The sequence below is a fragment of the Aptenodytes forsteri genome, unplaced genomic scaffold, assembly GCF_000699145.1.
Source record: "Aptenodytes forsteri isolate BGI_AS27 unplaced genomic scaffold, ASM69914v1 Scaffold212, whole genome shotgun sequence".
Classification (NCBI taxonomy): Eukaryota; Metazoa; Chordata; class Aves; order Sphenisciformes; family Spheniscidae; genus Aptenodytes; species Aptenodytes forsteri.
Window position 1 is genome coordinate 1621486 of NW_008795487.1, and position 15811 is coordinate 1637296.

General features: G+C 36.3%; 1 protein-coding gene across 1 annotated transcript in view; it reads right to left on the bottom strand.

Annotated features, from left to right (window-relative positions):
- HERC2 (HECT and RLD domain containing E3 ubiquitin protein ligase 2) overlaps window positions 1–15811 on the bottom strand; it is a 118285-nt gene that overhangs the window by 24720 nt on the left and 77754 nt on the right. The window contains exons 59-75 of the mRNA XM_009281370.1: window positions 14812–14989; window positions 14270–14351; window positions 14016–14187; window positions 11690–11834; window positions 10754–10979; window positions 9683–9854; window positions 8925–9111; window positions 7927–8067; window positions 7356–7547; window positions 4969–5122; window positions 4156–4263; window positions 2892–3023; window positions 2202–2360; window positions 1992–2110; window positions 1479–1604; window positions 386–541; window positions 123–238 (exon numbers count right to left, since the gene is read on the bottom strand). Coding sequence (XP_009279645.1) covers window positions 123–238; window positions 386–541; window positions 1479–1604; window positions 1992–2110; window positions 2202–2360; window positions 2892–3023; window positions 4156–4263; window positions 4969–5122; window positions 7356–7547; window positions 7927–8067; window positions 8925–9111; window positions 9683–9854; window positions 10754–10979; window positions 11690–11834; window positions 14016–14187; window positions 14270–14351; window positions 14812–14989 — 2565 coding nt within the window. The remainder of the gene's footprint in view (window positions 1–122; window positions 239–385; window positions 542–1478; window positions 1605–1991; window positions 2111–2201; window positions 2361–2891; window positions 3024–4155; window positions 4264–4968; window positions 5123–7355; window positions 7548–7926; window positions 8068–8924; window positions 9112–9682; window positions 9855–10753; window positions 10980–11689; window positions 11835–14015; window positions 14188–14269; window positions 14352–14811; window positions 14990–15811) is intronic.

Consider the following 15811-nt stretch of genomic DNA (forward strand, 5'->3'; position numbering starts at 1 on the left):
AGAAAATGCAAAACAAACAAAATTTTAAAAGAGCTTTTAAAAAGTCACAAGAAAGTGCAGTTTATCATTGTACAACAATGAAGCATCACAAGATCAAACCAGTGACAGCTGAAAGAAATAACCTATTCATCCACTGGACAAGCTGTTCATCCTGTTCTCTCTTAAAGACATCATGGCACTCATGAAGAACATCCATATTTTCGTTATCTGCCATTAATTCTCGGATTTTCTTTGCCACCTGAAAAATATTTTGGATTAAACAACATTATCCAAACTACCAGTTAATCCTATCATAGTTGGCATAAAATACTTCAAACTCAGTGTATCTTTTAAAATTAAACACTTTCATATGTTCTATGAACCATTTAAAATATTCCTGCAGTACCTCATCGAGGAAAAGGCGAGGTAATGGTGTCCTTTTATCAAGAGCCACAGCAACCCTGGATGCCATACAGTATCTCCTGAACCAGGCCCATTTGTGTGTCTCTGCACAGCAAGGGAGAGTGTCCAACTCCAGATCACAAGCAAGAGCCACAAGCACCTGCAGACAATCAAAAAACATTTTAGAGATGTATCAAAAACGTGTAATAAAAAGTAATATGCATTTGATGCAGTTGAACAGCTCATAGACCAACAGGGCCTGAATAGAGTCTCAAAGACACATTAAAAGCCATCTTCATTACCCTCACTGACAGGGCAGCATGAAACGTACCCACACTCTCTCACACGGTTATGTATCTAATTTCTTCTTCCAATCCAGAAATTTTCACAACCCCCCTGTGAAAAACACTCCTAGATTAATTAACTTTTCTATATCAAATACCATGTGCTGAACTTTTTACCTTCCATTTCAAAACTGTCGCCTTCCTACAATTAAATCAATTTTCAATTGATTTTCAATTTGATTCAATTTCAAGTCAATGTTACTGATGAAGATTGTGAACAATGGATTAGTTCTTCCCTGTATAAACTTTTACATATTTTAATAATTTCTTTTCCTTAAGCTAGGTAAGTCCTCTTAGTTTAACTTTTAGTACATGGGAGGCTTTTTCAGCCTTTTATTCTTGTTGCTCTTCTCTAGACTTCCTCAGCTTGTTTGTTTTTACTTTGAAGTACAGGGTCCAAACTGAATAGCCTTCCTTTTAAGGAATTCCTATCTGTTCCAATGACATGTAAATAAAACCTTCAGAGTATTTAAATAAATAAATAAAAGTATACAACACTCCTATTAGGACAATTCAGAAATAACTTATCAGAAAGTGCAGCCTACTGTACTTCCAAGATGTTTTTCTGACCTACCTACCTCTGTCTAGCTAGGTACTCCTTATTCTTTACTTGTATATTTGATTCTCCTTTTAGAAGCAGTACACTGATTTTGTCAGAAAATGTTTCTGATATGGGACTACATGAGCTTACCACATCTCTCAAAAAAATCCAGAACTGTACTAATGAATTCTTTACTCATTGTACCCCATTACCTTAAAGAAAGGGCTGTGGAGCAGTTGTTTGCCACCTCTCACAATGGGATCTTCATAGTCAAACTGTCGCTGCAAAGCTTCTGGAAGACCTTTAACCAAAGCAGCTAAAGCACTCCCTGTGAAACTCTAGAGAAACCACAGAACTAGAAAGTTAGTCTTACTGTATGCATTAAAAAAAAGTACATTTAGATGACCATGACAAAACATTAGTAACTTCCCAAACTACAGTTAGCTATGTGAAGTATCATTTCCATCCATTTCCTAATCCAAAAGTATTTCTATCACTTTTTGGCAATTCCAAAACCACATCTATACAGTATCGGAATTAGTAATTTTTTTTCTAAAATGGAGTACCTTTACAAACTTGCAGACCTGTGCAAGAAGGCTATTCATTTGCACATTTCCTGTTTTGCCGTAACAACAAAAATGTTGTACATCAGGGCTAGCATTTTAATGCTTCACATACATCTTAATGTGAAAAATGTGAAGAGGAGAGCATCACTGCCTTCTTACCAAAGCTCGTGTTTCTCCATCATTATCCCCTAGAATCCGGTTGATGTTAATAGACTGGCCAAACTCTGTTGTGAGGAGTTTCCGTAGCCTCTGCAAGGCCCACATTCTGTGGCCAGCAGCTAAGGAAACATAAGCACACAAAGAACGTAATTACTTAAAACAATCATTTTAACTTCAAACAAATAGACTTAATTTTAAGACTACACCTACCTAAGGCACTCAGTTGAGCACAAGCTGCAAGAGAAGCTGCCAAGCGAGGAACTATACTCCTGTTGGAAGCAAAATTTAAGCGAAAATCCAACAAACACGTAACCAAATCCATTGAGGGACATGAAAGAATGCAACGATCTGAGAGAAGGTCTTTAGGGCCTGCAAGAAACAACAAGCAAAAACAACAAAAAAAAAAGGTGGGGAAGATTTGTCCTCCGACTGAAATAAGAACAGAACATAGGGAGGATTTAGCTGACCAAACACAGCAGTCTAGAGTACCAGTCTGCATCTGAGTTTGTCCATTCTACCTCCCTTTGAAGGGATTGGAAGAAAGAGGCACTTTTGTGATATAATTCACCTAATTCCGAAACAGATGCATTTAAAGGAAAAAAAAAAAAAAAAAAGAATTTCAGGTGAACTGTGCCTCAAAAGTATCCTCTCTTCACTGATGAAGAGGCAAGCTAGGGTGATTACGAAATATTTTTACCTCTTCCCTATGTACAAGTGCACCTCTCAGGACTTTGTTGAAAATGTTTCCTAAGTATGAATGAAAATGTTTTCTTAGTATGAACGTAAATGAACTATTGAACTTTGGCATGTAAATATCATGCAATAAATACAACTGTAAAAAAAACTGACAAATGAAGCTACTCTCTCGCCCTTCTGTAAACGTCATATATAATACCTTACCTGCAGCTGGCATGATAGGGTAAACAGTGAATCGCCATCCCCATCCATTCACAGAGCCATCGCTGATGAACTTCCACTTTAGTTCATCCCCTGGAATTCGCAATTCACTAGACCAATCTGACCACTCACGACCTGTTACAGTAGGTAATACGAACATATTCATCCATACTGTCTGAGCCAATGCAAGCCACTCATCAATTGCAACTTCCCTCCATGGTTATATATTATAAACATCACATAAATGGATTCAAGAAAAAGAAAAAAAGCCACGTTAAAGCACATGAACATAACTATGTTACACTAACAAAACTTGTCTTAAACAGTTCAGTTAGCACTGCTAACAGATACCCTCAGTACTTTTAACACCACATTTAAAAGACAGTTACGAGATCTTACTAAAATCCACTGTCCTATTTTCAAATTAACTTTTCATATTACAGAAATATATAACAACTTATACATTAAATTAAGCTTTACAGCTTTTTCCAACCAGGATTCCAATCAGAAATATCTCAATAATGAAACACATGCGCATCTGAAACAGTCTGGGGAAAAATGGGTCAACAGTAAAAGCCCACATCATGACTCCTCAGAAATGTTAAGCACAGGCAGTAACTACCAAGACCCTTGCACATGATATAATGTATGGGTAGGTTCAATGTAAAATTTGATGAGATTAAAAATATTCCTCTAAAATCTACTGCAAATTAATAGTGCTTAAAAATGAAATCAGAGATAATAGGACAAAAGATCTAGTGTCACATACATAAGTCAGAGTAGAAAACAGAAAGAGAGAGCCTAGATACTATTTTGGGCATTCGACAGCAGAAGAGCATTTGTCTTGACTGTATGAAAGCTCAAATTTCTGTATTACTTGAAAAAGAAAAAAAGCTAACAAAAGTAGTATCCTTTTCCAATTGTGTTCCAATTTGTTACATATACTTTGATTATACAGCAATGCACATATGTTGGCAGGGGTGCTAAACACTGATTTTTTTACACTCTAACTGCTCTTCGGAAGAGCATGACAACATGCTTTTCTGAGAGATTCTCTATATTCAAAGATGGAAGATCACTCTTATATGTCTGTGTCTAGATCCTACATCTTTTTTAGTTTAAAACGGAATATCAATTTACATAGTTTTTCCTCTTTTTTTATTGGCATGTCCCTCACAATAAATCAGTCACAGACAGTGGTACATTTCATTCAGCATTTAACAGTAAATCACACAAGACATTTTTGAAAAGCACTAGTTCTCATAACCTGATCGGACAGAAACAATTCTGTTGACACCATCCATTATGGTGAGTGGATCATGACGCCGCTCTGTAGAACACTGGCGATCAAATTCTACCCTCAGTCCCTCAGCACCTAAACAGCAACAAAGAATTTACACATTTCTACAGAGCAATCAATACCACGAACAAATGCAGTATTTTAGAAATCCACATGAGATCAAACACAGTTGTTTGGAAGCCATAGTGCTCATTAATAAAAATAACTTCCTTTGGTTTAATGACATTATTTGCCTGTAATTTCTTCTCTTTGAAAGGCTTACATCATAGCAAGCTCATGTGAGTAGGGGCTAGCAGACAGAAGACTATATTCAGAACATTCCAAACTAAAGTTGAAACAGACAAAAAATGTCTACTTACAGTTAAGGCAAATAGCTCTTTGTTGCCTGACCTTTTGGTAAGTACTAGATAACATACAGAAGGAAGCACTAAATGAAAAGGCAGCATTAAAACAAAAAAGTATTTCCCTAATGCTCAAGACTAGAAGATAGGTGTTCAATTACTGACCCTGAAAAAGACTCAGTCCTTCTCAGTTTCATAACTGAACAGAAAATGGCAATGACATATGGGTCACAGCCAGTGAACCCAAAAATGAGTATTTCACAGGATCAAGATGTTCATGCAGTATGTAAGTGTTTTAAGAAATACTTTATTATAGCAACAGGAGACATAACATGGCTTTAAAAGTTCAATACATAGTTTTGCAAGCTAGGGAAAAATTTTATGCACGCAAGCTTGAAATTAACAGAATTTTAGTAACGTAACTCTAAGAATTCTATACCTGGTATTTTAACTGTGCCACTAGAAGATGTATCATCAGTATATGGATGGCTGCTTTCTACCACAACTGGTTGCGAAGAGAGGCGACCACTTTGTGAATCAGTTGCCACATCTTCTAGTTCAGTAACACACAGCTCCAACAACATATCAGCAACCTAAGAAAAGAAAAAGATACTTTACGAAAAGGAAGTTTGATTAGACCAAGAAATCTAAGCCAGCTACGATTCTTCCCAAATTTAAAATAAATAAATAAATCACTTGTTTTCTGAATTCTGATTCATAAACCATCATATTCATTCAAAAATACTCTTTCCGGTGGTGTTAAAGCTAGAAAAACTCCTAAAACTAATAGCCAAACAACGTAAGTTTCCAGCAAGTAAATGACAACACAAGTAAGTGTTTTCTCTTACAGAAAAAACAAACTGTAAAATCTAAACTGTAAAGCACAGGCCAAGAGATTAATGAAAGGTGTAAATCTCCCGCTGTATTCAGTGTTGGTGCAACCTCACCTTGAGTACCTTGTGCAGTTCTGGACCCCACCATTTAAAAAGGATGTCAAGGTCCTTGAGTGCGTCCAGAGGAGGGCAACAAAGCTGGTGAAAGGGCTGGAAGGCATGTCCTGTGAGGAGCGGCTAAGGACTTTGGGCTTGTCTACTTTGGAGAAAAGGAGGCTGAGGGGCGACCTCATTGCTCTCTACAGCTTCCTGAGGAGGGGAAGAAAAAACATTGGACCAGGCTGCCTAGAGAGGTGGTCGATGCCCTGAGCCTGTCAGTGTTTCAGAGGCATTTGGACAATGCCCTTAACAACTGGCTTTAACTTTTGGTCAGCCCCGAATTGGTCAGGCAGTTGGACTAGATGATCGTTGTAGGTCCCTTCCAACTGAAATGGTCTATTCTATTCTATTCTAAATATTTAACCAGTATGTAATATTGCAAAACACTGTTTAGAGAGAAAATTCCGATAGTACTCATTTTTAAAGAGCAGTTTCAAATAAAAACTTTGACTCTCGAGGTAAAAAAACCCCAACAAAACAACAAAAAAACCGACCACCCACAAACACACACATAAAAAAAAACCCGACCACCCACAAACACACACATAAAAAGTTGTTCAGCTACTCACTAGAAGCAAAAAGCCTTCTAGCAAAAAACCTTTTGCTAGAAGCAAAAAAACAGAATTAATGTGTAAGTGCATACATAGTGTGCATCTAATTGGGGTGGGAGGGGGACAACTACATCTCAAACCCAGAACATGGGTGTACACTGCTGATCATTATAAAGAATTTGAAAATTGGGGGGGGGAGGAAGTAACAGTTTGAGAAATACCAGTCAATTGCCTCTACATGAATAGCATCAGTTAGGCTCTCCCACAATCCTAGTTTACTCGGACAGAGATATCGTAAGATTTCATTGTTTAAAACTGAAGCTGTCTTGTCATTTATACCATTAATAAATAAATAAAATTTCTCTCCATTCAATGCACACCCTTAGCAAAGTCATTATTCATCTTTTTGGTTAGTGAAGCTAAGTTTAATAAAAGAATACAAAAATCAGCTTTGCATAATCACTTCTGATGTTTCAAACTAATCTTTAAGCAGTGCAAAGCCATAAATGAACTACATCATGTGAGCATCTTAAAAGAAATGCATTGCTACTGATTAGAAAAAAAATATTTGAAGGGTAAAGCTAAAAGAAACATTAAGCAACTTTCACTTCATTACTGTAAGCAGATATTCTATAAATAATTTGTGGTTTGTAACATTCTTTCACATAGCTGTTGGTATCCAGTATTACAGCATTTATTAATTCTGTTTGTCAGTTGTCCCAAAAAAAACCCCACACCCATGGATACTTTGTAAATAGTTAGAAACTTCAATGCCTCAAATGTAAATCTTAAAAATTAAGAATTACTACTATATCATTAACAATATGTTAACAGCATTTTTAGCTAGCAATAATGACTGCATCAATTTGAGAAATAAACTCAGATGCAAAACAAAACCAACATGGAATTTTTTAAACTAACATTCCACAGGAAAGCTAACTAAACTAACATGCCAGGAAACTGCAGCTGAATTAAACCAAGCTCTTTCCAATAACCACAGCCACTTGGCCAATACGTAGATACAGTTCATTAAGCTTCTATTTTAATGTCTAATTGCAGCATGACAAGTCGAGGAAATAGTCTTTCACTGACATTGTAGCACATATATTCGTGTAATATTTCCATTAAAATCATTAAGGCTCACATGCATTTAAGTTCAACTCAAATTTTCATGTTTATTAAGTTTCTCAGTATGTTGAACTGCATTTGAAATACAAGAAAATATTCTAGTAAGCTACTAATAAAAAGGACATAGTTAAAATGCAACAGAAACAAAACCTGACCTGTGGGTAAGCTGTGCCCATACCAGACAGCACAGCTGAAAGAACATCTCTTCCCTTTTCACCTGCTCGGTTAGACACAGCAAGCTTTAGCAGATCAACCATGACTCGTGTGTCATCTGGTACTAAGAGACTAGTAAACTCATCCAAGTACTGCGGTTCTGGGCCAGATACTTTACTTTGACTTTCTACGTCCTACAAAACAAATTGCAGAAATATTTAGACAGTGAAGATGAAAGAAGTATTTCACTGAATTCGAACAAGTTAACTTGTCTGAAGAAGTTTAAAGGTAGTTTAAAACACAATTCGTAAATCTGGGATTATATGGCCCCCAAATTAACTGACTGTTAAACTCATTTCTCAAGTGAAAAAGCTTTCTTAAAACTAACCTCCTTTAACTTCGGACAAAAAAAACCCAAACAAACAAAAAAACCCCCTCACAACCCTCTGTCTTTGGATAGATTTTAAAAAACGCAGTCATTTATAGAATAACTTTAAAAGCACTAAAAAAGCAAAACTGCTTGATAAAAGCACGTAAGGACTTAAGTTTTAAGGAAGATATTGACAACATTACTTCTTTGGTTTTTGTCATGGTTTCTGCAATGATACTGGCAGCTCCAGGATCATCTGTGACTGGAATGAAAGGACGGGAAGAGGCAGCAGCAGCTGAGGGAGTTACAGCAGACGGTGTCACAGCATCTTCTGAAGAAACAACCTAGACAAAACAAATAATAACTAACAAAAGGTGCAACAAGATACTGTAAAACCTTCAAGAGTCTAATTATTTATTAGAAGGGCTTACGTTCAAAGACAGTAGCAATTTAAAAACAGCCATAAATTCAAACCCAACAGATTCGCCCCCTGTATTTTTAGCTATTTTATGTTCCTAGCATGGCAAACCAGCCAACACCCCCCTCAACGCCAGTTGCTACAAAAACATACAATAAAACATCAGTGCCTGCAGAAAAGTCTACAATGTTGAAAACAAGCCCTAACAATACATGTCAAATTAACAGTTTGTTAAAGAAAAAGATCTCTTCAGTAGCAAACCTTTTATTTTTCCTGCTTCTGTTAGCAGCTGGGAATCAACAGAGTAGAATTCCATTCAGGCCCTCCTGTCTACATTAGTTGATAAAAGTTTACAATTACATTTCATTACATAATTGTCAAATATTCCCTTAGTCTTGACCTTTTTTTTTTTCTTTTTTTTTTTTCTTTTTTTTTTTTTCTTTTTTTTTTTTTCTTTTTTTTTTTTTCTTTTTTTTTTTTTAAAAAAAGATCACTCCTGTAAAATGAATTTACTATCTGGTCAAATGGTTAATATTTTCATGTTAACGCTAAACTACTAGAAATCATCACAATTGCATTTAAATGACACAGTGCATTCTGAACGTGCGAAACTGATTTCACACTAAAATTTTAGTTTTTCCAAATCTGACATACACAGAGTATCCACTCCTGAAATTAGAGCATGAAAGAACTGTTCAATCTCTGCTATTATCAAACTAAATAGGACAATATTTTTCAGCTTTACTATTAAACACTGTTGGAAAAATTCATCTGACACCTTACCTCCCCTCTCCTGTCCTGCCATGGGTTTGGGCTCAGCCTCTCTTCTATATCTCCTACAAGCATGCATTCATCTCCATTTGCAGGGCTTCCTGTTGAAGTAGCATCTGATGGGGGGGCTGGCGATGAAGAGGGACATTCTACTGGTGCAATCATACTTGCAGGCATCAATGCTCCAACAACTGCATCCCTGAAATCATTTAGGACAGATTAACATAAACCTAATTATACTCCCTTGTTGAACTTAATAAAAATGATATTAGCTTGCCTTAATAAAATAAGGAAAGGTTTCCAAGCTCTGGAATTCAGAGAGTAGTTTACCTCCATCCTCCTTTGGGCCTGATGCTTAAATACAGTGTTTTAAGGCAACTATTTTACATGAGTTCCTCTTCATAAATTTTAGCACAAATACTCTGTTCTCTACCAACAACAAGGAGGGCACCGTAAAGCTTTATTGTTCTTTCCACCCTGCCCCACACTGCTTCCTCCACATCAACTGTCATGATTTACTTACACTCCTTTTACATGATTTACTTGAGCATTCCTAAACAATTTTTTCCCCAGGCACTGGGAGCTTCTGTAAAGAAAACCTAACAGCATAAAGCTAACATCAACATCAAAAGAAAATTTAAATGAAGCTTAGACCTATCCTGAGGAGTCCAAACTTGTGAAACAATTTATAGCTGACTCAAGAGACCCTAATAGACGGTAAGCTATGTCATCTTTTGCTCTGCAAAAGACAAGAATATTTGCATGCCTACCTGGCATACATGATTTGTAATGCCATCAGTATATGAGATAATGCCTGCTGTTTGCCAACATTCCCATCAAGCGACAGGAGAATCTTAGCGAGGGAAGGGCGATTCGGCTTGGAACTGTTTGCCCCACTAATTTTGTTACTGGCAGCAGAAGAATCTGCATCTGAAGGAACACCTGGAGTGAGGGGGGAAAAAAGAGAAGGCAAGCATTTTTAACGGTGTACAACATAACTGGAATGGATTTATCTAACTTCTTGCTAAGTCAGAAAGATGAATGTAAAACTAACTCTACAGTAGATTCTTAAACTGCAGTGCCTACAGTTACAACATTAAAGTCAATACTTAAGCTCTGCAGCAAGGGCTTTCGTAAAATAGTCTTCCACCTTATTACTTACTCATGAAGATTAAGGTAATACAGATATAAGTATTTTGGTGATCAGCACCTAAAACAAGTTTTACTTACACAGCAATTTCTCAAATAGCAAAAATATTTATTAGGTACTCTTAAAAATATTAATCAAATATTCTATAGATGTAGTTCTTGCTCTTTTTTAAATACATTGCCTCGTTCATGAAGAAGTTTAATTAGCAAAATGTTTGGTGTTTTTATATTCCAACGCAAAACATTGCTCTTTTGCCTCCCTAATTCTTAAGTCACCTACCTTAGAAACAAAAGGTAACAGCAGCATTAAGAATTATAGCAAGAGGTAACACGTAAGATGACCAATATTACAGTAGCATCCATCTACCATTACCTCCATAAAGCTCTATCCCATATTAAAGACAAAGTCCTTGGGGCATTTGATAAAGCACATTGCATTTTAATTTCCTGAAGAACAACAAAAGTTCCAACTAATGCTACTTCTGAACAAGTCCTTTACAACTTCCACTTTCAGGAAGCGGTTTTGTTGGGCTTTTTTTAAGAGGTGTGTATGGTTGGTTTGGGGTTTTTTGTGGTGTTTTTTTAAGAGACAGTTTTCTTTTTGCACTCTTCTATCACCTATTAAACCACACACACAACTAACTCTCCAATGGCATAAAAAAAAAAAACAGTGTAAGGCAATAAATACCAACCAAGATAAGAAGCACCTAAAGGGTCCCTCGCTGTCTGGAAAAGTACTGGTTCATGAACAGATGGTGTAGCTACATCCACTGTTGTCCATGCTACACTGTGGGAAGACCCACAAGCAACCCGGGTGATTTTCTGGCCTTCCAAGCCCTGGACAAGGGTGGGCTTTCTATTGACTGTAGTAGTTCCATTGCCTTGTTGCCCATGGTCATTGTCACCCCAAGCGTAAACCTGCCAGTAAACATTTCCACATATTACTTTGCTTCACTGTTTGCCTCATTTAATTGTTTTCTTAAAAATTCCTACAGAGGAATATTAGTTATTTGTATTATTAATCTAGGACACTTCAGAGAACCTACTGCTGTGACTTCCCACACTTACACATTAAATAATGTAGGCATTATCATACATTAAAAGAAAAAAGAAAAAAAAAATCAAAGCAGCACTTTATCAGATGATTCATAAATTATTGCCAATTCATAAATCATCAGTTGATTCATAAATTATTCAATGTTCACAGTGAACAGTAAGTTAGAAGAATTAGCTGCATAGTAATTACATTGGGGATCTGAATCAATACTATGATAATGCTGGGTCACAGCAGAAAAAGCTATCCAGAATACTATGATTGCTTCTGTATTTCAAGAGTGAGAAGCAGGAAACTGATCATGCAGATAATACATAAACTAGGAAAATATTACAAAAGCTACTATGACAACAACATTTAAAGTCCAGTAAAAATTTAAAAGCGAAAGCTAATCTATTTTAAGTTACAATCATGCTTATATTTATTCAAGACTTCAAAAAGCAAATAAATATCATTAGCAATTTTTATTCCATTTAATCAGCATCGATGCTATTACACTCTTCTTCCTCAACAGTTTAGTTTATTCCTGTCTAGATCAAGGGAAAAGGGGAAAGGAGGATGATGCACAACATACCTGCCCAGTGTCAGTAACCGCTAGACAATGGAGTGCACCTACAGCCACGTGCACAATCTTTTTACCCCTCAGTCCTTCCACAACTTGTGGCTTTCGTACATGTACATCTGTGCCATGGCCTAGCCTGAAGTAGTCGCCCTTACCCCTGCAACAGAAAGTAAACATAAAATTCAAGACAATTATATTGTTTACACATTCCTCTGTCAACGCAGCTTCCTGAACCAAAAGACTTCATTTATCACTGAGATTAAACACAAGCACCAACTAGCAAATTCTTCAAATCTGAATTATAAAGGCCTAAAAATGAGGATGACTGTAGTTCTGTGACTCCGTAACTTTTCACCTCAGTATAGAACAGGCATCATTTACGACTATTTTTTGTACATAGTGCAACTGTGATTACGTTGAATTCCCTCTGTTGCTGAAACACTGCAATTATAAATACCTACAAAAATTGATGTGTTTCAATAGACTTGGACAGACTTATACTACTGAGGATAAACCTAACAATAACAGACCCTTTGACAAGTATACTCACATGAAAAAATATACAGGAACTAACGTGTTTTCAGAACTGAGTTTTTTCACACTGTTGCAAGCCTCAATACAGGTTCTCAAGCCTCCATAGTTTAAATTGTTCTAAAACTGTTATACACAAACTGCACTAAAAATATACCATACGCAAAAGTAATGTAAACACCTTAAAATGCCTCTAAGAATGTCAGTAAAGAAGAAAAAAAACTCCTGAGATCTCTTCCACTGTGTTTTCAGTAACCATTCACTCAGTTCTGCTGCTCACCACCGCCAACACCAATTTTTCCTCAAGAAAGGTTATGTTATGCTGGAGGTGAATGTGATATATAGTACTATTGCCTACCTACACAGAAGTTGTGATTTTTCCCTCAAATCAGTACAAATTCAAGAAGATGAGAATAAAAGTTTAGAAGCAACTCAGCCATCCTAAAGTGCAGACATGCACAGCTAAAACAGACCCAAAAAATCTCCTTGTAGTGCTGTAATGTCATGAAATAGCTCTAGGTTTTATGACTAGATGGAACAGCGTTAAGACAAACTGGGGGAAGGAAGGAACAAACAAGAATTTTGCAGAGTTCTTCCAGACTGCCAAATTACCTTTCCTCTTACTCCTTTCGTCACTACAAAAAAAAAAAAAAAAAAAAAAAAAAAAAAAAAAAAAAAAAAAAAAAAAAAAAAAAAAAAAAAAAAAAAAAAAAAAAAAAAAAAAAAAAAAAAAAAAAAAAAAAAAAAAAAAAAAAAAAAAAAAAAAAAAAAAAAAAAAAAAAAAAAAAAAAAAAAAAAAAAAAAAAAAAAAAAAAAAAAAAAAAAAAAAAAAAAAAAAAAAAAATTAAAAGTGGGGTTAAAAGTGGGGGGAAAGTGAGAGAGACAAATAGTTTCCAGTGGCCACTCTAAGAAACATCATCTCTGCTAAAAGCTTTTCTCCCTTTTAAAAATAGAAGTAACTTATAAAAACAGAAGTTTTGTGGATTTCTCTTCATATCATTCATCAATTGCTGACAAATAATAAAACAAAAATTACTATTTTAAGTCTTCTTAGCTTTGACGTACATCAAACAGGTCATAGTCTTATTACACAAGGACGGGGTAAGACCTTGATCTGGTTAGAGCTCTGAAGTTGATCTGCCATACAGTAAGCTCTCAAATTTTACAGAAAGGTTTATAAATTCAAAAAGCCAGGTTTGTGTTCAAAACAAAGCAGAAGCAAGCAGACAAACAGAAGAAAAATAAAAAGAGTTTCTGAATAACTCGGTGATCATCTCATACCAGTTCTTGCTTTGAGGCATCATTATTGACAACTCAGTGGCCTTCTAAGCAGCAATGAGCTCTGCAGAGACCCTGTGTTTCCAAGGAGGTCTGGAAACTCTTCCCATCTCCTCTGAACTTTAGCTTACTTCCTCACTCTACTACATTCCTTACTCTCTCAGTCTCTGCTTTAGCTGCAGTCTACATACTCCAAACTACGATCCTCTTTTTCCCACTCCACTCCGAAGTCTTGAACTAACATTCCTTTACACATTCCATTGCTCCCAAGAGAGGGAATGATCCTCCCCTTCCTCCACTAGTTCAGTAAGACCCAGGCATCCTAACAGAGTACAATACACAACTGAGCATGCGACAAAACACAGTGTTAGAGTAACTGAACAGATCGCAGCTTGTCTTGAAGAGCTGCCGATTTAAAAGACAAGGCACACAGATAAGGCACAGATGGAGTTAAGACAGTCAAATGGCAATAAATACAACACATACTTAGCAATTGCTTTGTTAATGTTTTCTGGCAAATGTAACATACCATGTCCATACCACTCCTGACTTGGTCAGTGCCAATGAGAACTGTGCACCACACTCAATCTGACAAACGCCTTGGCCGTTCAGTCTTTCAATGTTCTGAGGAATGTTGCATCCTTCACTTCCTCCTCGGCCCAGTTTTCCAAAATCGCCATCACCCCAAGAAAATACCAAACCTAACAAACACCAAACTGCAGGTCAAACAATGATCACAGTATTCCCACGTGCTAGAAATCTTCTGGAAAAGGATATTCCTACCTTCATCTGTCAAAGCAAGAGTCTGAGCATCTCTGCTTCCACAAGCAACCTGAATGACTCTGTAGCCAAGGAGCACTTTAACCTACAAAACAGAAAAAGTAAGCGAGACATTTCAAAGAAATTATGTTTTAAAACCTTACGGACATTTTCAAGCTCTTACAACTATCTTGTTCATTGCGCCCAGCCTGAGCATGCCATTTAGCAAAGGATTATCAAGCCTTGCTCACGCAGGATCCAACATCACTCAATGACCGCAGTAGCTTCCAGCTATGTATCAAAGTAGATGCAGGACATGAAAGTTCAAAACAGCACTGGCCATTCCCCATCACTTCCCAAGAAAAAGAAAGAGACTGGATTTTTTTGGCCTTTCTGAAATAGCTTGCCTGTTATTAGAGGTATGTGTACCAAAACCTAATTTAGATCACTCGAAAATGATGTCTTCATACTGTTTTCATGGTTTTTGGCTTTACTTTAGCTTTATTTTATCATTGATTAAACAAACACATTCACATTTCATCAGAGACAAGAAATGTTTATTTTACCATCTTAGGCTTCAGCTGTGTGGTATTATCTCCATGTCCTAGCCTTCCATATTCTCCAAGACCCCATGTATACAGTTCACCACTAGAGGTAATGGCAGCACTGTGGGAACTGCCACAAGCAATATCACGGATGCGTTTGGTTTTCAACGCTTCTATCAATCTGGGTTTATCACAGTTCCTAGAGAAAATGAGTAAAGAATTAATTGTGTTAATTATGGAAGAGTTGCACAATATACTCCAACCTCCATAATCCAAAAAATTTTGTGTAATAACTAACAGTAACCTAAAGATAAAAGAAGATGCAACATTATGATTCCAAGACGTACTCTTCAGTAGCACCATAAATCTAAAGTTTACACTATGTTAATGTACTTCAAAGTTTATTTAAAGAAATATTTTATGTATACGCTGCAAAACTTAGGTGACAAAGCCAAAATACTAAAGTGATGGATCAATTAAAAAGGATATAATATAAAGTGAAAACTGATATCCTGTCATTGCCCAAAGTTGAGCGATTTGTTAGAAGTAATTATATCTCCACCCTGTGGACACAGAGCCAGATAGTAAGATTAAGAGATGACACTCCCATCCCAACTTTGCTTTTATGGGAGAGAAATTAGAACTGGAATTTACTGTTAGGCTTCTATGAGAGTACTGGAAACTTTTACTGTTCATATGATTAGAATATTCCCTAAATTCAGGGAAGAGTTTCAACTCAGGGTTTTCTAATATTGACTGTGTATCAGAGCCACACTACTAATTTTATAAAATTATGCATGGCCCCTGGAAAATTTGCTCCCATGAAATGCCCAAGAGTTCCAAGTCTCACTTCTAATAAAATTACAGAAAACATGAGGCAGTTGAACAATAAACAACAATACTGCTCTAATCTGGACTTCCCTTTTCATTGATCTGACACACATACCCCTATGAACATTTACTTGTTGTCATATATTAACCATCTGTAAAATTATGCATGGCCCCTGGAAAATTTGCTCCC